General features: G+C 41.8%; 1 protein-coding gene across 11 annotated transcripts in view; it reads left to right on the forward strand.

Annotated features, from left to right (window-relative positions):
* Window positions 1-24,615, forward strand: part of arhgef1b (Rho guanine nucleotide exchange factor (GEF) 1b) — a 53,604-nt gene that overhangs the window by 7,266 nt on the left and 21,723 nt on the right. For 4 of the 11 annotated variants that reach the window (XM_034221655.1, XM_034221657.1, XM_034221662.1 and 1 more), the window contains exons 1-10: window positions 8,541-8,567; window positions 14,490-14,576; window positions 15,256-15,369; window positions 16,299-16,397; window positions 18,347-18,389; window positions 18,675-18,780; window positions 19,578-19,718; window positions 22,427-22,456; window positions 24,083-24,194; window positions 24,352-24,427. In XM_034221655.1, coding sequence (XP_034077546.1) covers window positions 8,541-8,567; window positions 14,490-14,576; window positions 15,256-15,369; window positions 16,299-16,397; window positions 18,347-18,389; window positions 18,675-18,780; window positions 19,578-19,718; window positions 22,427-22,456; window positions 24,083-24,194; window positions 24,352-24,427 — 835 coding nt within the window. Of the gene's footprint in view, window positions 1-8,515; window positions 8,568-14,489; window positions 14,577-15,255; window positions 15,370-16,298; window positions 16,398-18,346; window positions 18,390-18,674; window positions 18,781-19,577; window positions 19,719-21,895; window positions 22,339-22,426; window positions 22,457-24,082; window positions 24,195-24,351; window positions 24,428-24,615 lie in introns of those variants that run through there. The other 7 variants (XM_034221660.1, XM_034221656.1, XM_034221661.1 and 4 more) reach the window with 5 other exon arrangements.

The raw sequence follows: 24,615 nt of genomic DNA on the forward strand, positions 1-24,615 counted from the left end.
TGAATCGATTACTATATACAAAAACAACAAAACACTAGTATTATATATCAATTTGTATCTGCAAATGAGCTGCAATACCCTTGTAAAAACATGCGCCTTTCTGGTGACTAACCACTCCTTAACCTTTGATTCCCTAACCCTATTAAATACCAAGTGCATCCTTTATTTTGAAGGCAGCTTTAAGCACTATTCACCAACAAGCCTTCAAAATAAAAGCCTTAACAACTCCCCAAATGACCTTGATACTAACAGATTATCAAATTACTATAAACTAAAACTGACAAAACGACTGTTATAAATGGATGAATAGCTCAAAAACCATGTTAAACATCATGTTTACAAGGCTTGGAAGTATTGTGCTCAGATTTGGGGAGTGGGGGTTGGGATTGTTCAGTATCAAAAATCAAGTCACATCAAGGAAAGGTCGTTGTGAAAAAACAAGAGACATGTCATTGATGCAAAAATGAGGAAACCCAGCGGGATCCAACATTCTGATTTGTTTGGACTTCTCGCTGAACAACAAGGCACTGAAAGAGCCTGCCTGTGTTTTGCCTGCGCTGTTGGCCATAATCTTATTTCAGCCGCTACGTAATGATCGTTCAATTACATAATTGGCCCTTGTCTGCCGGCCATGAATGCACCGGCTGTCTTGCAGCGAACCGTACAAGGGGCCGCTTTATTTAAAGCTAAAGGTGGAGGAGGGAGGTTAAAAGAGAGAGAAATGGGAAAATGAAACAAGATGCAGAGACATGTAGAGGAATTGAGATGAAGAAAGGATGTGGTTGACACAAAGTAGAGTCGAAAACGTTTGAGAAAGCCTTTTTTGCACCTTCACCGCAGATGAGCCGCCCCCTCTGATGTCACTTCCCCGTGTACGCACACTATCTGCAGTGTACCCTCTCCTCGCAGTGACGAGATCTCCGGGATATCTTTGCCCTCTGTGATGTTCAGACCACGGTTCTGCTGCCCTTTTACCTGCCTCAGCTCACATGCAGACACGCTGTCACACAAGGCCTTGTTATCTTGATACGTCTTATCTCCGTGAGTTGATAAGAGCCTTATCTTTAATCGCGCCGGTGTTTGTAGAAGCATTTAAGATTCATGTGCTGTCTGTTAGGTTAATCTGGTCAGGAGTAGTCACCTCTTTTCGCACTTTCACTAAGTTGGGGGACTTGCATAGGACTTAAAAGATAATGATTATAATCAGAGGTTGAAATGTCCCAACTTTTAATCACTATTGGTCGAATACCCTCCATAATGCCAACGTTAAGCTCCACCATTCCACTCTCAGTGTTACACAGACCTTTTAGAGATTGTTGTTTTATGATTTTAAAGTCTTTAGCCAAATCCACAATAACCCAGAACACTTCATTGGGGTTATTTCCTCTGACTTCTTCTCAGCAACCCCCCAAGACCAAGTGTACAACTTCTTAGCACTCCCAGTGATGTGTTAAGGTAGGGTAGGTAATTTTGGAGAAACCAGCTCGAGTGTGCTAGAATTTGAAAATACACAGCCGGAAACAATCTGCCCCTTCCTTCCGACTTCCTTACCGAGCCCCTCCTCCAACACACGAACGCGCACATGACCAATGAGGGCACGAGATAAGTTTGTGCCCAGATGGAGGCTGACAGGCAGGTAGGCCATCCAGTTACTTTAGCCGGGCCGGCTAAAATGATTGGTCGTGCTTTTTACAGAATCTCCGACATTTTTATGTATTTATTGTCAAAGCACTTAAGATATTCATTGCTATCCGGATGTTAAGAGCATTCCATGGAATATAACAAAAAGTGTATCTCGAAACTTACCTACCCCACCTTTAACTGAACACCACGTGTAAATAAGTTGAGTGTACTTTTATAAGCCAGCATTTGTCTGCTTTTACTCGCTTGTAATTCGTTTTTTAGGTCGCAAAATACTTGTAACCCAAACAAAATGTCAGATTATGGTTTTATCATTTAAAGCAACCTAATGTGATGTTCACAAAACAAGTCAAGTCATTGGCGGCTGTGGCTCAGTGGATAGAGTGCTGGACTTCGTATCAGGGGGTATTAAGTTCGAGTCCCGCTGCAGTCAGCATGTCGTTGTGTCCCTGAGACACTTCACCCCAAATTGCTCCTGTGGGGATTGTCCACAGTACTGAGAGTATGTAAGTCGCTTTGGATAAAAGCGTCTAACAAGTGACATGTAATATATTTTGTGTACATTTATAGGTTAAACATCCCAAAAAAATGCTAAATACACTATTATTACTATTATTTATTAAACACGTCTTTAAGCACACCCTTAAGGTTATGTCCTTCTGCATTTTAACACATGATTGTCACAAATACAAGTTAAGCCTTGTTCTTGAATCTTTTTATGTTTTTAATTAATTTCCAGTCATGCGGAGGCACATAGCTCTGGCCTATCTTTTGCTTTATTTCACTGAGTTAACTTGTATATTATATACTTATATTACTCCTCAGGTCTCAGACTATACCAGCAGTACACACTACATGAGCGTTTTTGCACCTTTTCAAAAAGAATCTCCGTCCATACTCATATGACAATCACATGACCATTCATGAGGCATGCGTACGCACTACGCAGGTGTGAATAGGTGCCAGACTAACTGCTCTGGAGTTAGTTACCTCCTGCTGTGTAGCGTTTCTAATTGTATGTATTTCGTGAAGGTTCCAATCTTTTTCTGGTTTATTTTTGAACGATTCTTATTCTTATGAATGTAAAGCACTAGATGACCTTGCAAATACTAAAGAGGAAGAACAGCAAATAGCTCGCTTTCCTGCTCATGTAGGCAGTGTATATGTCTTCAAAAGTATGTCTTTCTGCCCATTTGGACTGTATTGCAATCCCGGAGTTTACAAACTAAAACCGTGTCAGTGGCGTTTAATAAGTCTCTGCCTATCTGGGGTTTGAACACTGAGTGGATGCTAGGTGTAAACAAAGCAAAATGTATGCGTCTTGAAATCCTCTGATGATTGTGAGAACTCCTGCTGTGTTAGCAGGTCTGAGATACCGAGGAAACGTCGATGGCGGATGGAGGTAGATTCAGCAGTTGCTCTCTGGGCGGGGCTGGTTTCACTGATCCTAAATATGTCAGACAAATCCTCTTGTAACCTAAGACAGAAGAACACATCTGAGTTGATGATACACACTTTCAGATAGAATAAGTAGTAAAAGAGAGCATGGCCGCTATCTGAAACTAAAGGGTCTTTACACACACCAGGAACACATGTTATTCATATTTAAGAACCATGACCTTTTTAAACATAAACGTATAAGTGTGGATGTAGCCTCACAGAAAACCCTCCCACCATTAACATACAAACACATTCTGTGCTTGTACGTTCAGGGCTATGTACACCTTCCAGTTCTATAAAAATAACTGTGACAACATGCATATTAACTATAAAACATGCCACTCACTCACTCACTCACACACACACACACACACACACACACACACACACACACACTAGAGATGCCTCTGGGTCTGTTTTCACCGAGGTGCTAGCTCTCTGTTAACTGCCAGCTGCAGCCAAAACCGTTTGGTCAAAGGTGGTGTGTGTGTGTGTGTGTGTGTGTGTGTGTGTGTGTGTGTGTGTGTGTGTGTGTGTGTGTGTGTGTGTGTGTGTGTGTGTGTGTGTGTGTGTGTGTGTGTGTGTGTGTGCTGTGTGTGGTGTGTGTGTGTGGTGTGTGTGTGTGTGTGTGTGTGTGTGTGTGTGTGTGTGTGTGTGTGTGTGTGTGTGTGCTCCTTTATGAGCATTGCATTCTGGGAGCAGATGCAAAGGTGAGCTCTCAGGTGGGTCTGTGCTCAAACACAGACTCTGGATGCCTTTTATGCTTGTTACAATTTTCCAGACTTTCTCACGCTTATGTTTCCTACGCCTGTAATCTTTTTTCTTTCATTCTTTCCACTGTTACTGCCTTGTTCTTCATTTCCTGCTGCAGTGTGTCCCCTCTTTTAATTTCTTCTCCACGCTCCTCCCTCCTCACTAGGCCCCTTGCTTCTTTTCCTCTCTGTTTAGTCTATAGGGTTCATATAGACTAGTACTTACAGCCAGAGTCATGTCACCTCGTAGACGTTAATGCATGCAGCACTGGCCTTTTGAGTGAGTGATAATAAGTCAGGGTTAATCCGTAAGTGTGTAAGCTTGTGTTGAACATTTCTGTGAAAGATTCAAGAGGCCCTTTTATGCTTATTGGGATTCGTCCTTTCCTATAGTGTGTCACATAGGTTTTAGTGCATGTAATTACTCTGCTGAGTTTACTCCCCTGCCTGAAATGCCTCCATTGGACTCCTTTGTTTACGTCTGTAGCATAGTGACAGAACTATGACTCGAGCTTCTATTGGCTAGCGCTCTAACACATTGTACGTCAGAGACCATCAACTGGCGGCCCGCGGGCCAAATCTGGCACGTCAGACATTCTCATCCGGCACGCGCTGTGGCGCTGGCGGAGTGGTTAGTGCGTTCGCCCCCCACTCATTTTTGTTTTACAACGTCTCGTGAGTAATGTGCAGTACCGGAGTCCAACAGAGAGGCAGCAGCTGCGGGACAGTAGACTGCGTACTGCGTAGCCTTCCCTGAAGAAGAAGTGATCCTTCGTTAGCGTGAAGAGTCTGCTTTATGCGCTTCGCAGTAGCCCCCCCTACTCCGGCGCGACTTGACAGTACATGAGCGTGCTCCACTAGCACCCCCCCCCCCCCCCCCTGTCAACAACTTCAAAATTCAGGGCTATATAAAAATCGCTGGCCCCCGAAAGTGTCTCTAGGAATAATAAACAATAAACAGTGATCCCTGTTGTATGTGATAAGCAAGCCCCCAGGAAGTGCGCCGGAGTCTGATGACAATATTCGTGCTGGCCAAACGGCGGTACTACACTTCCTTTAGGTTGCCAGGCCCGGAAACACTTTTTCCCATTGACTTACATTGGGAAAGAGTGGTCTGTAACTCGTTGGATAATTTTTTTAAAACTAAATAAACTACCCAGTATGAACGTTTGTATAGCCCTTATTAAAAACATTCGTTCCTCAAGTTGTAAAAATGTGCTAATAACGTTATTCTGAGAGTTATTTCCCTCGGCATTATGAACGCGCATCTAACCCACGGGACCGCGCTGCCCGGCACGTTCAAGTTACGTGTTCAGTACTACATGAGTTTCTCTTTACCCATGGATGCACAATAACAACGGACCATATCGCCTTACTGCCATCCCACGGAGCTGTAATAATGGATATATTGCACGTGTTTGCTGTAATTAATCATTTGTAAAATATTATACTCCATGGGCTGTATGATTAAATCTTGTACCGTAAATGTTGTATTAAATAAAGTTAATATTACCGACGTAGATTAACGTCCCTGTAGCTTCGTATTGCACTAAGAAGCTTATTGCACTGTATATATATATATATATATATATATATATATACACAGTGCAATAATTCTTTCATGCTAAATGAAGCTCTGTTGGATATCACTAGATCCTGTTACAGCGTAATAGAAGTACATAACGATTGATGTGTACATTAGCATTACTAGCTAGCCGCTAACTGCCGCCTCGTTAATATCAAATCCATCATAATAACAAACATTACCATGCTGTCATGAACGCACGGTGCTGTTACGTGTACGCAAATTGACGTGCTTGATGTGAACGAGCATTTTGGTTAAAGTTGCGCATGCGCTATGAGTGCACATACGGGTACTTCTCAGGCATGCCGGGTAATCTGTGACGTTTCACTCTCTCAAAAGTTGGGCCATTTTGTCATCATGCGCTAATGAGCAACTCTCATAGGAATGAATGAGGCCCCGCCTCCCACGCTGTATCCAGTTCTTATTATACATCCATGGTGATAAGGTGCGGGACATCTCTTAGCAGTTGATCAATCAAAACAGAGCCGGCAAGCTAACCAATCAGCAGACTGGGCTCTGGTTTCAGACAGAGGGTGAAAAGAGGTAGTATGAGATGAAAATGAAGTGCTTTTTGAACGTAAAAGCATGGAGACATGTCCCAGTAGAGGCATTAAATAGAAATATGAACCTGAAAATGAGCATAATAGTCACTTGAAAAACAAAATGTAGAGATAAAAGTATAACCAAACTTTTGAAGATCAAACATTTGTATTTATTCATTTGGTGGTGTTTTAGTCTTAAAGCCAATATACTGCCAAAATAACATGATTGTGTTTAAAATGCTGCCTTTCCTGTTCAAACTTCAACTTCAAATGTTCCTCATTCTCTTATCTCTGGGTTTAATTCATGCCGGGCTCTAACTTCCTCTTCTGGTTCCTGTGTGAATGTATGCACTTTTGTCTGTAATATTTCTAACAGAAACACTTGTGGGCTTTTAACCCTTTGAACCTTTATCACTTTCTGCCTTTTCTATACTTCTCTCCGTCTGTCTCGCTTTCTGTTTCCCTCTCTCCTTTTTAATCTGATAGGTCATACAAGAAATGCCTCTGATAGCTTCCTGAGGAAATTACACCCACTTCCTGTCTGTGTACCTCTCCATGTACCACCTTCCCCCAGTCTTCTTCTTCTCCTCCTCCTCCTCGTGCTGGTAGGAATCTCCCCGGTGTGTGCTAATGAGGCTGTGGCATGATGAGAGATCCAGATAAACAGCAGCACAAACACAGCGAGCTGCAGCCATTAGCTCCCGCTCTATTTCTGTACTCTGGCCTCATAGCAAGCAGAGGACAGGACGACGCAGCTCCTTGTGACCGAGCGTAAGGAGAGAACAGTGACCTGTGTTTATACTTCTGCTGCCAGGTGCTTGTAGGAAGTGTGAATGAGTGACGCTCTCATTTGAGGGTTTTAGTACAGGAAGATAGGTGCCCAGTGTTCCTCAGGGAAGCTTTTAAATTGCTCAATTAATCACGCAATATGGACTAGTGCAAAAATGATGGATCTAAAGAGATCGTTTGAATGTGTTTCAGAGATAATGAGAGTAATGATGCAAAACTTTGTGCAATTGCAATATTAGTCAAAATCATCAAAATTAGTTTTTTTGTTCAAATGGTGCAGCCATCATTTTGAATTGTACACCTTGCCGCTGCACTCAAAGTCCAATAAATTGTAACTTTTATGCTCTATGTTGCTGTCTTTTAATAAACACATCTAATCTGCTTACAACTGACTACGAAATCCTCCTACCTTTGACAATTGAGTCCCTTATGAAGCCACTAGCAATGGATTATAGGATCTTAGATGATGCTTGTACTCAATGATATCATATCTTCCATACAGTGTTGATTGAAGGATTGTGTTGTTTTCAGTCTGGATAGATAAGGACAGGTGTGATGTGAATGCATTGCTCTTTGTCACAGTGTCTTAATGTATACTTCCACTCACATATATTTAGCTTAAAGAGGTAAGGTACGTTTATTTACATAGCACATATTCAGACGCAGAGGTGATTCAAAGTGCTTCACATCATCATTAACACTTAATAAGTAACAGTAAGGAACACAATAAATACACATAATGGAATAACAGATTCACACCTTGCATGGAAGAGATACAGAATGGGTTAAAACACCAGCGTGAGAATCAGAGTTTCACCACCATCTCTGGGTGAAGTCTGTTTGACCTCTAACCACACCCAGCGCCACCCATGGGTGCGGCTGTGTGTGGTTAGAAGTGGGCTCTAGGTTGGAGACATCTTGCGTCCATTAGTTCTTTAAAAATATATTTGTCATGAACAGATTCTGGACTTTTCCATGAGTTTAAGTGCATACATATAATCTTTTACTGCATAATTTAACTTGTATATATATCTAAATAACATAGGCAGGGTTTATCTTACTCTTCAACAAAGTGTGCAGCATATTGGCTTTCCTTCAACTTTCACTCACTTGTTTATAATCCACCTGTAGCTGAAGAATGTGTTTATAATATATATACGTAATAATGTACACTTTGCTACATCCAGTGGTGAGTGCATCTCTGACCATGTGATCATTTTAACAGCATACTTGTGAGGAAAACACACTTGGCATTGTTTTTTTTAAGTCACTGCACTATGCTTTTGAACAAGCCTTGGTGTTGATACTTCTCTAATGATTTGTCTGTTTTAAAATACCACTTCTTCATTTTAAAGATTATTATTTTGAGGCTTTTTTGAATAGCACAGCTGGAGCAAAGCGCCACGGGTTGATGTTTTTACCCCGTGCCGCTGAGGTAAGGTCTGAGTTTTAGTACCAGGTGATCTTACATACCTCTGTTAATGATATCTTCAACTGTGGGGTTAAACATCTGGACAGTCTCTTCACTGAAGATACAAAAAAAACCAAAGCTGGTGCAATAACAATTTAGATCGCTTCTGGCAAAACCACTTTATGATGAACTTTGTCCTTTAGTTGTTTCTGGAAAACATGATTCCGGCACGCTGTTGCTCATAACACTTAGTGGTGTAAATGCATGTTTAAGCTGTGTATCATTTGACCTGCTCCACTGCACGTTTCACCCTCTGACAGCCGCCGTCATGTAATTAAAGGAGTTTGATTGACAGGTGTGACCCCCCTCGTGATTGCAGTATGGACCATGAAGATGCCCACTTCTGGGTGAGGCCACATCTCGACCACTCTTCTCGGCATGAGGGGGTTTAAACTGAAAACTTCTTATTGTTTTCAGGGGTTTCACAATGGCAGTGGGTTTTGCGTAAGAGCTGATGTAACAGTGACTCAGTGACTGTTAGGCTGCAGGGTAACTTCATATCAACCTGGTGGAATTATGACATGCTGAACTGTGCCGCTACATATTCAAGAAACAGGTGCTGGATTTTTCCTCAGCTTATGTACAGTATTAGAGCTCAGCCTGGTCAGAGATGGTCAGGAATGCAAACACCAGTTGGCATAAAACACACACACACATGCACACAGACACACACACACACACAGGCAGCTCCCCACAATCACATAGGAATGAGCCCCCTCCTACATACGTGCTCAGTCTTAACACACACACACACACACACACAAAGGCACGTACGCTTGATGGCTATCATTGGATTGATGCCACCTGACACTTAGTTAGTACTGGAATGTGATGGGAGGGGAGGGGAGGGGAGGGGGGGGCAGCTGCCGAATCTCCGGAGCACCGGCGCTGATCTGGGCACCTCTGGGACGCTCTGTTCAAATGCTGCACACTCGTGGTCTTTTTTATTTCTGAATCGGCCGCGTTTGTAGGACTCTCACGGTTGGGAGATGAGAGAGTGGTGCAGGAATGAGTCCTTAAACCCGAAAAGGGTTAGCAGCACTTCCGTTTAGTTTTGTTGAACGTATTCTTGTTTAGCGGCCTGGAATTAGGTCTTTGGTTAACACAATACAAAGAGATTTATTTTCGATTTTGTTCTACGACATACGTCAGTAAATACTGGTTTGGAGCTTATGAAGTGGTGCAGGAATGAGTCCCTAAACCCTGATCTGAGTCAGCATTTTCCGATTGATCGTGTTTTTACTTAGATGTCTGAAATAAGGTCTGTAGTTAACACAATATTTAGAGATGTTATTGTTTTACCTCAGTGTATACCCCATTTGTAAATATCCAAAACATCTAGTGTCCTGAAGACGGATGTTGCAAACAGACGGTGGTGACTGATATCATGTGACCGTTATGTAGTTCGCTTAAAGCCTAACGTTAGCCTTACGTCTTTCGATTGCCATTTAGCTTCAAAAAAGTCATAAAGGCGGTGTAAATACGTGGAGATCATCCTGCTAAACAAAACTCTATAGTGTCATAAACCTGTGTTTGACACAGATCTTATTTTCTGTATTATCCCAAAACCCAGTGGGCATATCCCTGGGCTTTTTGTCGAGGGACCCCTTGGGATGTTATCTTCCGGGTCAGCCTATGAAAATGTGTCCTCAGTGCACCACTCTATGCCAGCTCCCATGATATAGTCGAGGTGATGGGAAGAGGGTCTGGTTACGGTTGGAGCTCACAGACTGTCTCCATCTGTTGTCTGAACTGTGCCATATGCTGGAATGTACCACTTGGCTCCGGTGTCTCTGCAGAGGAGGCTCCCACTGCTGCCCCTCTTTCCTCTCCTGCTCTTTAAACGCAGAGCAGGGGTGACCTTCCCTACTTCCCTCGGAGTAACCGCAATTAGCTTCCCTCTGACTACTTCAATTTGTCTGTCAGAGCAGAACCGCATATTACAGTAGCTCTGATATCAAAAGAGACGTAACGATAACAAGGGATTGGCTTCCGCATCTCCTGTAATGAGGATGATATCATTTGTGCAACATAGAAGGAATATTTCAGCTTTCCCTTTTGTTGTACAAGCATCTTAATTTTACAATACCCAACAAGGAATTAAAAGCATAAGCTGTCAGATTGCTCACTTTTAAAGCTGCAATGATTTTCAAGTCAATTGAAAAAAGTAAACTATATTTATGTTCAATAAATCAATTTAGGAATTTTTCAAGCAAAAATGGCCCCATACTTTTTGGCTCCAAGTATGGAAATGAGAGAATTTCTTGGTTGTTTATTGAATAATTTTGTGGTTTTAGAAGCTTGGTCAGACGACACAATACATTTAAATACATCTGCCATGGCGCTATGATATTTCAAAGAGAACAAACCAATCAATCGAGAAAATAATCTGCTAAATCATCAGACATCAGACATTTCAACAATTATTTTGGACATTTGGTGACCAAATAATCTACCTGAATAAATGATTTTGAGAAAATAATGAATGCATATTCCAAACCATACGAGGCAATGATTATTTGGTCAACCGAGAAATTGTTTTTCTAGCTTATTTTAAGTTTACATTAACGGCCCGTCCACACAGCGGCGTGCGTTGAAAGCTTCACCATTCACTTTGAATGGGGTGACGTCATTTTTCGCCGAACTGCATTGTGGGAAGCGGAGCTTTGCTGGCGTGGCTCGCTGCAAAAGTTGAGCAATGATCAACTTTTGAAGCCTCGGCAGAAGCGTCAGCCAATCGAATCATATGCCAGTACAAGCTCTAGCCAATCAAACCGCTGCTTGTGTGTCAGGGGCGGGAGATTCATGTGATTGGTTGTTGGTCGAGTTTCAGACACGCCCACCGGCAAGCTTCAACGCACGCCGCTGTGTGGACGGGCCGTTAGGCAAACATGCCATACTTTGCTGTCAGAAAAATATTCAATAGATGATTGGTTAATGAAAATATTTCAACCCTAATGTGAATGGAATGATATACTGTAGCTTAGCCAATCACCACCGAGCAACCCACAATTTGATCTCTGTATGAACACAAACATTGAAGTCGTTTAGAGTCGCGCAGACTAACATTTTAAATACTTTTTAAATGTTAGACTTCAGATTAACTATGTGCAGCAAACTAAGGGTTTACGAGTGACCGACATTATACAGCATTTCCTCTTCCTCCTTCGAGTTAAAAAAAAAAAACCTGTCTGTAAAACAAGTTAATAATCATGAAGCATGTCATCTTTCCACCAGGAAACTAGTTTGTTATATCTGTTGTTGTCATGGGGACATAACTTTGTGTTGGTAAGGTGGTGTTGGCGGTGTCACTTTTGTGGCTGGCTGGCTGGCTGGCTGGCTGGCTGGATGTGTGTGTGTGGTGTGTGTGTGTGTGTGTGTGTGTGTGTGTGTGTGTGTGTGTGTGTGTGTGTGTGTGTGTGTGTGTGTGTGTGTGTGTGTGTGTGTGTGTGTGTGTGTGTGTGTGGTGATGTGTGTGTGTGTGTGTGTGTGTGTGTGATGGTGTGTGTGTGTGTGTGTGTGTGCTGTGGTGTGTGTGTGTGTGTGTGTGTGTGGTGTGTGTGTGTGTGTGTGTGTGTGTGTGTGTGTGTGTGTGTGTGTGTGTGTGTGTGTGTGTGTGTGTGTGTGTGTGTGTGTGTGTGTGTGTGTGTGTGTGTGTGTGTGTGTGTGTGTGTGTGTGTGTGTGTGTGTGTGTGTGTGTGTGTGTGTGTGTGTGTGTGTCCATGGCCCTGACTCTGTTTGGCTAACCCCTCCCACGCATGGTGCTCCAACAGTGGCCTTTCTCCACCGCAGCCCACTGCGTACGACCATGAATGAACACATTCTCTCTGTCTGTCTATCTCTGTTTCACATGTTCTCTCTTTTACTAACCACTCTCTCTCTCTTTGTCTCTTTACCAGAACTCACCTTGACCTCACAGCGCCACTGTACACAAACGCTGTATTCAGTCGAAACATGCACACACTCTCATTTCCTTCATTACCTCGAACCACCAAGTGAATTCTCACTTCTTACTCAGTAACACTTTAACAAACCCTGCATAACCACACATGCACATGTTTATAACTACTTAGAGATGCTCTGTGACCGCTATAAAAACAACAGTTTATTTTCTCAAACATAGTTTTTAATCAAATCTATCAACATATCACAAACCGGCATGAATTCTGCATATGCAATGAAACACATTTCAGTCTTTTCACATTACTATTTGTTGGAATCAAACTACGGCTGCTCGATTATGGCAAAAATCATAATCTCGATTATTTGTGTCAATAATTGATATCACGATTATTAAAAACGATTATCCATTTACTTTGAAAACATCCATTTTTTGAAAATAAATAAAATGTGAACAGTATGTTTTTAACAGTTGATTACGCTGAACTTTAAGTATAATCCAACTGAAAAAATAAAAATTAATTAATAAAAAAATATATATATAATCGTTTTATTTCGATTTTGTTGTTTTCATAATCGTTGCAAGCCAAAATCGTAATTGCGATTAAAATACGATGAATTGAGCAGCCCTAAATCAAACACAGAAAACATATTGTACTAACGTCTTTTAGAGATACTGAGTGATGAATTATGCTTTTGTTCCAGCATATGTTATTTCATGTCATAATATTTATACCTATAATCAAATAAAAGGGCTTTAGAAAATCAACTCGAACCACCCTATACTAGACACCCATTGTATTGTAATGTCAAAGGGATGGCTGTTATTATTATTATTTTGTCACTTTCATGCAACAATGCTATTAAACAAATCTTGCTAATAAACTCTTCGGATTATATATAGGAGATATATTAAAGGCTGACCGTTTTTTATTGTTCTAGTGTGAATAATGCAAATAATGCACTCTATTCATAAACACTATTGGAGCTTTACAATGTAAAACCAAAACAGACAACCAGGGGCTTTACACAGACAGGGTGCCTAATAATAAAAGTACATACTAAAAAAGAAGTAAATAACCTATAAAACAGGGTATTATATATAAACAAGAGAACAGACTCTTCTCAGGTGGGTTATTCCAGATTAGTATTGGGTCTTTAACCTTGACTCTGATATATAGCGACTGCTGGAGGATCTCAGGTTACATGAAGGTTATTATGGTCCTATCGCTCAACACTGATGACCTTCAGGTACTCTCACTCAATACCATCACGCATACAGTATGGAAATTAAACCTGGATGTGTACAGAGCTTATTCATGACTCTGAATCTATATAATAGAAAACCCAAACAAAGTGTTCCGAACTTAAAGTTTCTCAAGGCTTTTTTCTTTCCCCCCCGGGACTATTGGACTCACTTTTTCCTCTCATTACTTTTGACTCACTCTCACTTTCTCTCTGCCCTCTGTACTCACTCAGCAGTGGACAATGGTAAATGTTGTACAGTGTATCCGTCGCTCTTTGATGTGTGTGTTTGGGTGTTCCCTATAGCGGCGCTGGGTCTGCGGCCTTCGGAGAACTCAATACAAGAGCTTTGTGTTGTTTGTGTGTTTTAGGTGTGTGTGTGTGTGTAGGGACGGAAGTGGTGTAGGGTGTAAAAGGTGGGGGGAAGTCGGTCACCCGTTCCGATGTATTTTGCTTCCAATTCATGGATTTCAAAAGCAAGGATCGGCATAACCTTTCATTTTTTTCAGATGTGTTCCTTTTTTTTTCGACAGGGAGGGAATACGTCATGGCAGCTAGCGGAGCGTTTGAACACAACACTAGTCAGAAAAGTAATTTCCAGAGGCAGAAACTGGCCAAACTTTAGGGAAAACTCAACTTGTTATGCTATTTGCAATGAATGTTACACACTGAATGATTCCCCCTTGATGTTAACACTTCAAAGTAATGTTAAAGTGTGAATGTGGGACACAGGACTTGATAGAACTCTTTTCCAGCAGTCACATGATTCATTACAGGAGAGATTAGCTGTACCTGTAGCTGCTGCTTTATATTTCGTTACCTTACTTTGCTCATATAAAAAGGCATCATACTCGTAGACATATCAGCCTGCATGTCTCCGTCTCCGTCGAGGAAGGCGTGATCGGATGCTGGGAAGTTTTCCTGCTTTCCGCTTGATGTGATTTCTCACTGGGAAAGTTCACTGTGTCCAAACCTTAATCTTTCTTTATGTCTGGCTCGGCTCAGCGGGGGCTCAGGACGTCAAAGAGGAAGCCTACCGGTTCAAAGTATGGCCCATTATGTTAGCTAATTGTCTTGTTTTCTTCCCCTCTTCTCTCCCTCCCTCCCTCCCTCTTTCTGCATAGCAGGGCGAGTTTGGGGCTCAGTGCTCTAACCCAGCCATGAGCATCATCGGGGCTGAGGATGAGGATTTCGAGAATGATCTGAATGATGTGAGTACAAAAATAAGTTGCTTGAGACTGAGACGAGCCGAGAGTCATTTTGTCGTAATCTGCTGTCATTCTGAAGGATATTGCTGATAATTCAAACACGTATTACACAAGTAAAAGAAAAGAGATGTGAGGCCTGGCGTAGATTACACAAGTCGGGCTGATTCCCCCAGTTAGTGGCAGGCAGAAACAAACAGTTGTGTAATTCGTAAGTATATAAACATGTCAATTTGTTCAGATCCACAAACATATGTTTCAACCTCTCTGCAAGAATAAAGAAACCCTCTAACACAAAGCTGATAGAAACATTGCAAACAGAAAAATGCAGCTTTCTTTCATTTACCCCAGTACCATTTAGATGTTCTGATCAACTATGGAGTTCTTTTAGGTTGAACTTTTGTGAGGAAGTGCTGCTCTGTGTCTTTATCGGTTCCTCCTCACAGTTAGTCGCTCTGTTGTGCCGCCATGTTTTTCTTATCTCTGCCTGTTACTAAAACCAGGCACTCAGTGTGTACTTTGTTAACATGTTCCTGTGTTCTGTCCTGAGGTCGCTCGCCACAGTGTCTTTCAACGGACAGATAACAATACATATGACTTTGCATTTAAGGTTTTGTGTTGCAATACAACTTTTTTCTTTTATACATTGTTTGACTCTGGGGTCTCGGACTGATCTGTGTCTCAGGTGACGGAGGACCAGTGCACACACTTCAACAACATCGATCTGTTGAAGTCACGGCCGACCCACCTGCTGGTCTTCATGCAACATGTCATCCTACAGTTTGAACCCGCTCCCCTGGTGAGGACTACAACCCCCACAATGCAACACCATCACTACACAGGATGTGCTTTTGAACATGTTGTATTTTGCACATTTCTTCTTATTGCTACTGCACAACAACCTGTGTCTTATTTTTGTTGATTCGATCATGATACACTTTTATTTACTGAGTCGTATAAACTGAGATGTCTGGCAGCTCCACTGGTAAACAAAGTCCTTTGGGGTACACACAACAAGCAGACGGCTTCTAAAGAAGTCTTAGTTTAGCCGTAAAACTAAAGTATATACGAAACCAGTTAATGCTACACTGCAGGTCTGTTTAACGGCAACGTTTGTCTGCAGCTGGCCAAGCGCGGGACACTGAGATATTCAGAGCGTCAGATTTGCACCTTTTACTAGACACATTTTAAGATGTATTGTGCATCCGTAGTTTGTATAAAACATCACGTATATTGAGTTTTTACTAAAGAGTGGATTTGAAATGGCTATATAGACAATAGTACACATTTTCTCTCATTGACTCCCCCGCCTTCACCTAATGGAGCTCCACGTAGAGAGTAGAAAACCCAAACTTAAGAAGTGCAGTGTTTAAAGCAGCAGTTATTCGTGTCTAATGACTTATTGAGATGAGGGATGTGCATGGATGGCTGACAGTGACTTTTATTTTACGACTCATTGTGATTATGATTAAATCACCCAATTAGTGTCTGTGTTTTGATGAACAGCACATGTTCATTTTATGTCAGCAGCTTGACTCTAGGGTCAGGTGAAATATATTTGTATATATCATATGTGTTAAAACATACCACATGAGATGTCAAATCAAATACTGGGTTAATTGTGCATGTAAAGCAGAACCGTTGGAGTGCGTTATCACAGCATACAGGATATATGAAAATGTGTTTAAATGTCTGCTCACTGCTCTTCTCTCCCCTGTCTCCTCTCAGCTGTGTTACCTCCATGCTGACCTCTTCAAAAACCTCAGTGCCAAAGAAACCAAGAAGCAGTTTGTGGAGTTCTACAACACCTTCTTGGACAAAGGGGCAGTAAGTAGCACACACTGAGTTAAAGAGACCCTATTGTGATCATGTTCAGGTTCATATATGTATTTAGTGCCTCGTCTACTGGGACATGTCTCCGTGCTCTAATGTTCAAAAAGCTCTTTGGTTCTCTCATACTACCTGTGCTGCAGCACCTCTTTTCACCCTCCGTCTGAAACCAGAGCCCAGTCTGCTTTGATTGGTTAGCTGGCCGGCTCTGTTGTGATAGGTCCCCTTCTCAGATCCCAACGTGTTGGAGCGCTGGCCATTTGAAGCGCGAGTGTTACATGTGTGGGGGAGAGGAACCCCCTCTGACAATATGCATTGATCAGCTTTTCTGTAAGGAAGCACAGTTCGTCTGATGACCTTGAGATGACGTCTGACTCCAGTTTCCTAAAGTGTGTTTGGACGTTCAGCCCTGCGTATTTTTAGTTTGAACGTCCCTTGTGGGTTTTGGGGGGTTAAGGATGTCACAGCTCTTGTTTAGGAGTTTAAGTGCAACTTATTGAGATCTGCCAAAACTAGTTTGAATAGGATCATTACAGTATTAATTTCTCATGGTGAGCTGAAACGTGTTAGCTTACATTTGAGCAGCACTAATGTATGTTAAAATAACAACAGAATAAGAAATGACTTTGTTCTGAAATTCAAAGTCAAAGTCAACTTTATTGTCAATCTTTCAGTTTGTGTGTACAGACAGAGAGATCGAAATACCGTTTCCCACAATCCCGAATACAAATATATATAAAAATATGTATACAAATATGTATATACCTATATAAATAAACTCATGTTTGCACCATGGTTTGAAACGCCTCCATCATAGTCCTGTACCGGCAGACTTAAATCTTCTTTTTGTTTTCCTGGTTCTCAACTTAAAAGATTTGTGTCGGTTAATGGCTAATACTTTCTCTTTCAGTGTTCGGTGCGTATTATATCAAAATCTACTCAGATAAACACAGCAACACAGATATTAGACTTTCTTCTCATTGTGTTGTATCGATGGGAATCTGATATACCACACAGCTGTAGTCTATAGTTAAACTCAGGAGAGACATTGTGTGCTCATGTTTTGTTTGTGAGCGCACGGCTGTGTCTTTACTCTCTTCTCCGTTTCTGTGTGTCACTTTCCATTACTCCTCCCTGCACACGTAGCCTCTGTCACTTCTCTGTGATATTTCCTGCTCTGCACATGTCTGTCAGCCCAGCTGGTTTGTGCTGCTCTCACTCCCTTTCTGTTTGTCTGTCTGTATTTCACCCAAACCCCTCAGCTTCCTGTCAGGATCGTGGGAAAGCCCCTTTTATTTTGATCCTTCATCTTTGTTAAACCCATTGACTTAAACTTGGCCCGTGTGGTTATTTTCATGTCAGTGACACAGCTCAGTCTCTCATATGTGGACGGTTGTTTCCCTGTAGTTGTTGGGTTATTTCTGGTGTTTAAATGCCCCCTTGTGGTGATATGTAGCTACTGCACACATCAGAATATACTACACAGCATTGCTTTGGGCCACACATAACAAAGAACCCATTATACATGTACACTCCTGCACTCGTGCCACTTGTTATGTATTCCTAATTTAGCACTGATTTTGGTACAAAGAGGTTTTAATTCAACTTCATGGTTGTTTTACGGGCTTTAATATGTGTTCCTGTTCACCTGTATTGCATTATACAGGTTTTTTTAATTTAGCCAACCTTTTATTGATTTGAATGGGATAGACAAAATAATCGAAACCCTGTCCTTCAACTGAACATTATAACCTTTTTTGCAGGACGGCTGTATTAGATTGCTTACATGTTATATAGGTGTACCTAATAAACTAAGGAAGAATCACATTGTCCAAAAATATTCAGTCTTCTTATAAATATGTGATATATAATCTCATATTTACCATATTATATAAACAAACGATTCATGTCCGTGCACCTGTTTTGTCTTTCCCTCCACGATATAGATTCTCCGAGTGGCACTACCACCAAATGTAGCCCATGAATTGGGTAAGTTATTTTCTTTGTCAGAATACAAGATTCAAGGCTTTTATTGTCACGTGCGCAAAGGTACAGTGTAGATATGTCAATGGAAATCTTAGGTCACAGGCTCCTCCAACGGTGCAACAACAATAAACAGATAAAATAGTGCAAGTAAATACAAATACAGTAGAATAGAAATAGTGCAAGAAGAGTCTATACACAAGTAGTTGGAATATGATATATGAATTTCTATGCACACACACCTCAGCCCCCGATACATACGCCTCATATTCAATCCCCCTTCTCCCTAAGAACGGACCCGTGCAGATCTGCTCCACGAGGACACCCAGAGGCGTTACGTTCAGGAGGTTCAGAGCCTGCAGGCGGCTGAAGTGGCCAAGCAGCTGGAAGATTTCAGGTGAGAAGAATCCTCATCCCAAACTCCATAGAAATAGAATCGGAGGGACCCTCTGTAATGGTCACACATGCAGAGCACACAGTGACATTTGGCCTCTGCTTTTAACCCATCCTAGTACCAGGAGTCTAGTACTAGGAGCAGTAACGAGTCAGCTGTAATCTCATAACTATTGCATCACCCTCTCATGACCAGTTCGGCAGTGGCTCAGTCAGTAGGGGCTTGGACTCAAGTCCCTGACCAGACCTAAATATGGAGTGTGGCCCGCTACTTGGAGAGGTCCCAGTTCACCTCCTGCCCTGCCGTGATGCCCTTGAGCAAGGCACCGGACACTTTTTTTACATAGATTGACCATTTAACTACAACTCACCATTATAGTTTCATTTCAAGATAGCAATTAGCTTCAGTTCTTGCTGATCAATATGAAATGAAACATCTAAAATTAAAATATGCATAAGATGATTTTGAGTGTTCATATTATAACTTTTAGATGGGCTGCTTTGGATTAAGATGTTCATGAAAGTACCCTGATATGGGGCTTTCAGAGTGAGCTTGAGCACACCATAGGAAACATCACGGAAAGCACCATGAGAATTAGCATCTTGTCGTTAATTAAAAAAGTTCTCTATTGATGAATAGCCATAGGCACGGAAATACACTGAGCAGCCCTCGTCATCTATATTCTGAGTCTGCTCCTTGCTCACAGAATTGGGAAACCTTAGTTAGTATACTACATTCATTCTTTGTTTTGAACATGAACCCTACCAAACTCTTGCCCCTGTTTGCTGTGTCGTGCACAGGCAGAAGAGGATGATGGGTATGACGCCCAGCGAGGCTGATCTCAGCGACGTGGAGAGCCACAACTCCACCAACCGCATCCCCAGAGAGATGAAGGAGAGGTCTGTGGCCGAGAACCTGCTGGACAAGATGTCCGAGACGCAGTGAGTGTTTGTTTTTACCAATGCGTCTGCTACAAAGCATTTCAATATGTATGCGAGTTAGAGATGTTGGCTTTAGTAGTGTCTACTTGCAAAGGAGGCAATCAGGAATGAGTGAGTGCCCACCAATGTAAGTCAAAATCCTTTTTAAGGGTTCAAATAAATGTGTATAACATAAATTAGAGTATGGTCTTATTATCCAATATGTTCTGTCATGGTTGAGGTACAACTAGAACACAACATGTAAAGATATGGATGCACAGGGTGTCTGCGGGGTCTTCAAAAGTATTACAAGTTGATAAATCAATTTAGCGAAAATGAAGGCTATTAAAAAGTATTAAAGGGCATTTTCCAAGGTGTGATTCTGTGTAGTTTATTGATGGCATCCCGTTGGATTTGACGTCATCTGAACAGGACATCGCACGCTCACTGCTTGATAGCGCGAAGGTCCGTTTACGCCGGTTGTTAAACAACATCGTTACGGGGAAATGCAAGTTTGCGTCCAAATGGTTGGAAGATAAGGAGGAAGGACAATCAACACTGCATATAGTCAATGTGAGGTAAAGTGTGTCGCCAAGGTAACCGGTTAGAACTCCAAGTGGCGATGAGGTCTTAAAATGTACGGAAAGGGTCTTAAAAAAGGTCTTAAAAGGTTTTACATTTGACTTCAGGATTCCTGCATATACCCTGATGCAGAGGGAAGAAAACAAACAGTCCCTTTCATGTTTGCATTACCACATTATCTGAAAACCTGTATAAATCAGGCAAATGAGGCGGATGACGGATAAAAAAGCTGTACACACAAAAAAGACATCAGTGTCCTCTCTATTCCCTGCTGCTCCCCCTCAGAGCTGAGAGGATGATTAGGCTGTCAGATTAAAAAGATGGAAAGCAGCCCTTTTGGACCGGTGCCCTCTGAAGCTGGCACCACACTTCCTACAAACTGTGTAGTAGGTATACACCATTAGCATGTGCACACAACCAATCCAGTGCAAAAGAGAGATATCCAGAAGGAGATCAAATAAAGCATGGACATTTCAATCTGATGAAAATCGCAATATGGACAATATTCAAATCGCAGGAAGCGCAACATTTCTTAAAGGCTAAATATGTGTTAATAACATTTTGAATGAAGTACTGTGGTGCTGCAGAGATATCCCAACCTACAAATCATATTTTATAGACTTTAAAGATGTTTGTCTGGTACATATCCTCTTAATGTATTCTTCAATCATAAATAGAAAAATGAAGTCCCTCCAATATCGTTAATCACATTGCAATTGCAATATCAAGGCAAGTTTATTTATATAACACCTTTCAACACAAGGCAATTCAAGGTGCTTTACAAAAATGAAAGACATTCAGACAAAGGCATTTAAAAAAAAAAGATAATATTATCAGGTCAAATGCACATCAATAAGTACATTTTTCCAAATCATGCAGCCCTAAAATCAAGCTCACCGAACTAGTCATCTGGAGGGGGAACAGTCATTGGAAGAGAGTTGAAAAGAGCAAGGAGGAAGCGATGAGGCAGAGAGGAAAAGATGGAGTCAGCAGTGCCACGCTGGCAGGAAGGCCCTCGCCTGGCACCCTGCCAACTGGAGGGGGGGGGGGGGAGAAAAGGCCAGAGGGTTATCGATGCTGCCCTGGACGCAGTTAAGGAAAGAAAGCAAGAGATCTGGGGGAAAGTTAATCCATCCTTGACCCCGTGGCCGACTACAATGTGTTATCCTCCGCAAGAGGAGAGTCGGACAGACAGACAGACAGAGAGAGAGAGGAGGCCAGCGAGGAGCAGATAACTGTCTAACTTCATCTTGTCAGAACAGAGAGGGAAAAGCCACATAAATGAAGGGAGATGCAGCAGCAGCCGCGGATAGAACCATGCTGTCAGCGGAGAGGACGCAGACAGCCTGTGAATCAAAGACATGATCATTCAGCTTTGACTCACTCACACACTCTGAGCTCTATCTCCAACGCACAGACGGTTCATTCACTTTCCCTCCATTCATTCCTCCTGACAATCATCTCTCTATTGCCCTCTTTCACACCCGCTGACCCCCGTCCAACCCCCCCCCCCCCCCCCCCCCCCCCCCTCATCCGACCACAACACAGCGACCTCGCCCCGAATGTTTCTCATTGGTCTTTCTGAGGCAGCCGGGCTATTTGATTGGATTATGTTGGGGAATCCCTGGGAAACCCCTCCCATCCTTCAAAACATGAGTATCCGATTTCCACTGTGTTGCCTGTGTGTTGCATCAGACTAAAACACGGTTAAATAGATATTTCCGCGGTGCTGGATCATTCCTGACGTCGGATTTCCTTTGCAGACAGATTCCCAGAGAGACAAACCAGAGCAGATCAACTTTAGACAATAGTTTGACTGGTTTGCAGATTTTAAAGAGCGCTAGTAGATTTGTCTTTACACAGAAAGATCCTTTTTTTTGTTAATTTTTTTTGCACATTTTAGAATATGTTCAAAAGCTTGTGCTCTGAATACAATACAAACACAATCAGTTTTGAGTTGGATCAGGAAAAACGTAGGCGCTTCAGATTCCATCGGCCAAAAACACACTTAATAATCAGTCGAGCGAGAGAAAGGAAACATGCTACTTAAAAAGAATAGGTGAGCGGGATGCTGCAACATGAGGGGCTCTGTTTCTGCTGTTGTCACTTTCATAACAGTAACATCACGCGTGTCTCTTTTATTTCAGACCTACAATTGTCATGGACGAAGAAAAGTGGTAAGTTTGTTTATTAAGTTTGAAATATCTGCATGAGTTTTCTGCTTTGATTTCTGCCTGAGTGTGCTCAAACCACAAGAATGCATACTGTGGCACCAAGAACTAATCATAACATATTTCAATTGATTTTCTTTGTTGAGGAAATGACCTTTGTACATATGTGTACTTTGTGTAATACGTTGTGACTGCGTTAAGCTTTATCTGGTAAAAAGAACACAATGCATTCTTCTACTTCCTGATAAATGCGTCACATGTACAGTAATATTATTAAACCATATCGTGCACTTCTTAGTTTTGTATGCTTTTCTTTGAACACTTCTAGTCCTTAGTGATACAAGTTCTTTATGCTGCAGTCAGTGGGTGTTTCTCAATGTTGAGGAGGCTTGCTTGGTAGGACATGTCCCTCCGAGTCACTTGCTTCAGAAGCGAGGCAAGAATCCTTCCTAGCCTCGGAAAATGAAGAATTGTGGAACAGGCTAACGCAGCGTCCACACGGTCCAAAGTTGAACATTGCTCAACTTTTGAAGCGAGCAACGCGAGCAAAGCGAAGCAACGCTCCCACAATGCAGTTCGGCAAAGTGTGACGTCACCCCATTCAAAGTGAATGGGCAGAAGCGTTGAAGCTTCAACGCACGCCGCCGTGTGGAAGGGCCGTACAGGTGCGCTCTGCCTTAAATGGAGCGCGATTTCCTCCAAAGATTTAGAAATTGGTCCGTGCGCAAAGCATTGTGGGGATTTTAAGACCGCGGAGTCTACTCATGTGCAGCCTCGAAATTTCCCGCAACGAAGTACGCCGGGCTCGGTAGAATTCCAAGTATGCTCGACATTGGAACAGTCCTTCGGCGGCACTCGATGACGTAGCATCCTTGAAATAGTGGCTCTGGAGCATCCTTCCTAGACATTGAGAAACACCCAGGGTATTCATCCTGCTCTGTAAAACTGAGACTGTGCTTTTGTTGAGCGCAGATCCCCAGACGCTCCCCCCTCAGTCCTTTTCCTCCCAACTCCTCACTTTTCTCTCCTCCCCACTCGTTTTAACTCCCGCTCCTCCCTGTCTGGAGCTCTTCAGTTTGCCTCATCCCTCTCCCCATTCGAGGATCTCATTTTCTTCCTAACAAACTGCACTTTTCCATTTGTTGCATCAGTGACACCAGAAACTATGCAAATATACGTTTTAGCTTTTGTGTGAAATATAGTAGTTGAAAAACAATTAATACGTTTTTTGTTAATTTTCTCCTTTTTAACTTTTTTTTGTACTATTTTCTTTATCTTCTTATAATTCAAAGATTTATTATACCACTTATATAATTTAAGTTTTTTTTCTTTTTTTTCTAATTTCTATATTCTCATAATATTTATTTAATATTATTATTATTGTGTGTTATTTCTGTTATTGTTTATATTTCAAACTTTATCCATTTAACTATACATTTAGATAAAGTAAAACAACACTATTACTATTTCTCCATGTATAAAGGAATGTACCCATCTATGAGAATTGCATAACCATGAATTACAATATTTGTAATTATAATCAAATAAAACATCTTGCATAAAAAGTTATAATTTAGTAACAAACAATGTATTGGTTCTAACAATGAATACATTTCTCTATCTCCTCCCTAGCCAATCCATCTTCTCAGCGGTGGCCTACTACATGAAGCACCTCGGGGTGAAAACCAGAGCTGTGGACAGTAAGAAGTCCAGAGGAGGTTTCTTCAGGAGTAAACTGGTAAAGGTAAAATAAAATCAGCTCTGTGGAATAATAACATCCCCTTTCTGTCAGTGAAACCAGATTAAGCAGACAATACACGCACTCCCCTGTCCTCATACGCCCCGCTTGGGGAAGCGTTTGTGTTTCTGGAGTTCTCACATTTTACTTATTGTCTTTCCAGAACAAGAGGGATGAATCCTCAAAGGCTAAACCCAGAGGAGTGTTTCCGGGTATCCCCAGCTGGATCGCAGGCAACAGTAAGTATCTGCTTTTGGTGTCTTATTGAAGAAACATCACACAATGAGCTATATTATACTGTTCAGTGGCGAGCCGTCAGGGCCCTCTAGAAAGAACATATTGTTTTCGTTATATTTTTCATTAGTTTTACCAAAATAACTTGATTTAATTGTATTTAAAATAACATTACCAAAGAAATAAATTCTTC

The sequence above is a fragment of the Gymnodraco acuticeps genome, unplaced genomic scaffold, assembly GCF_902827175.1.
Source record: "Gymnodraco acuticeps unplaced genomic scaffold, fGymAcu1.1, whole genome shotgun sequence".
Lineage (NCBI taxonomy): Eukaryota > Metazoa > Chordata > Actinopteri > Perciformes > Bathydraconidae > Gymnodraco > Gymnodraco acuticeps.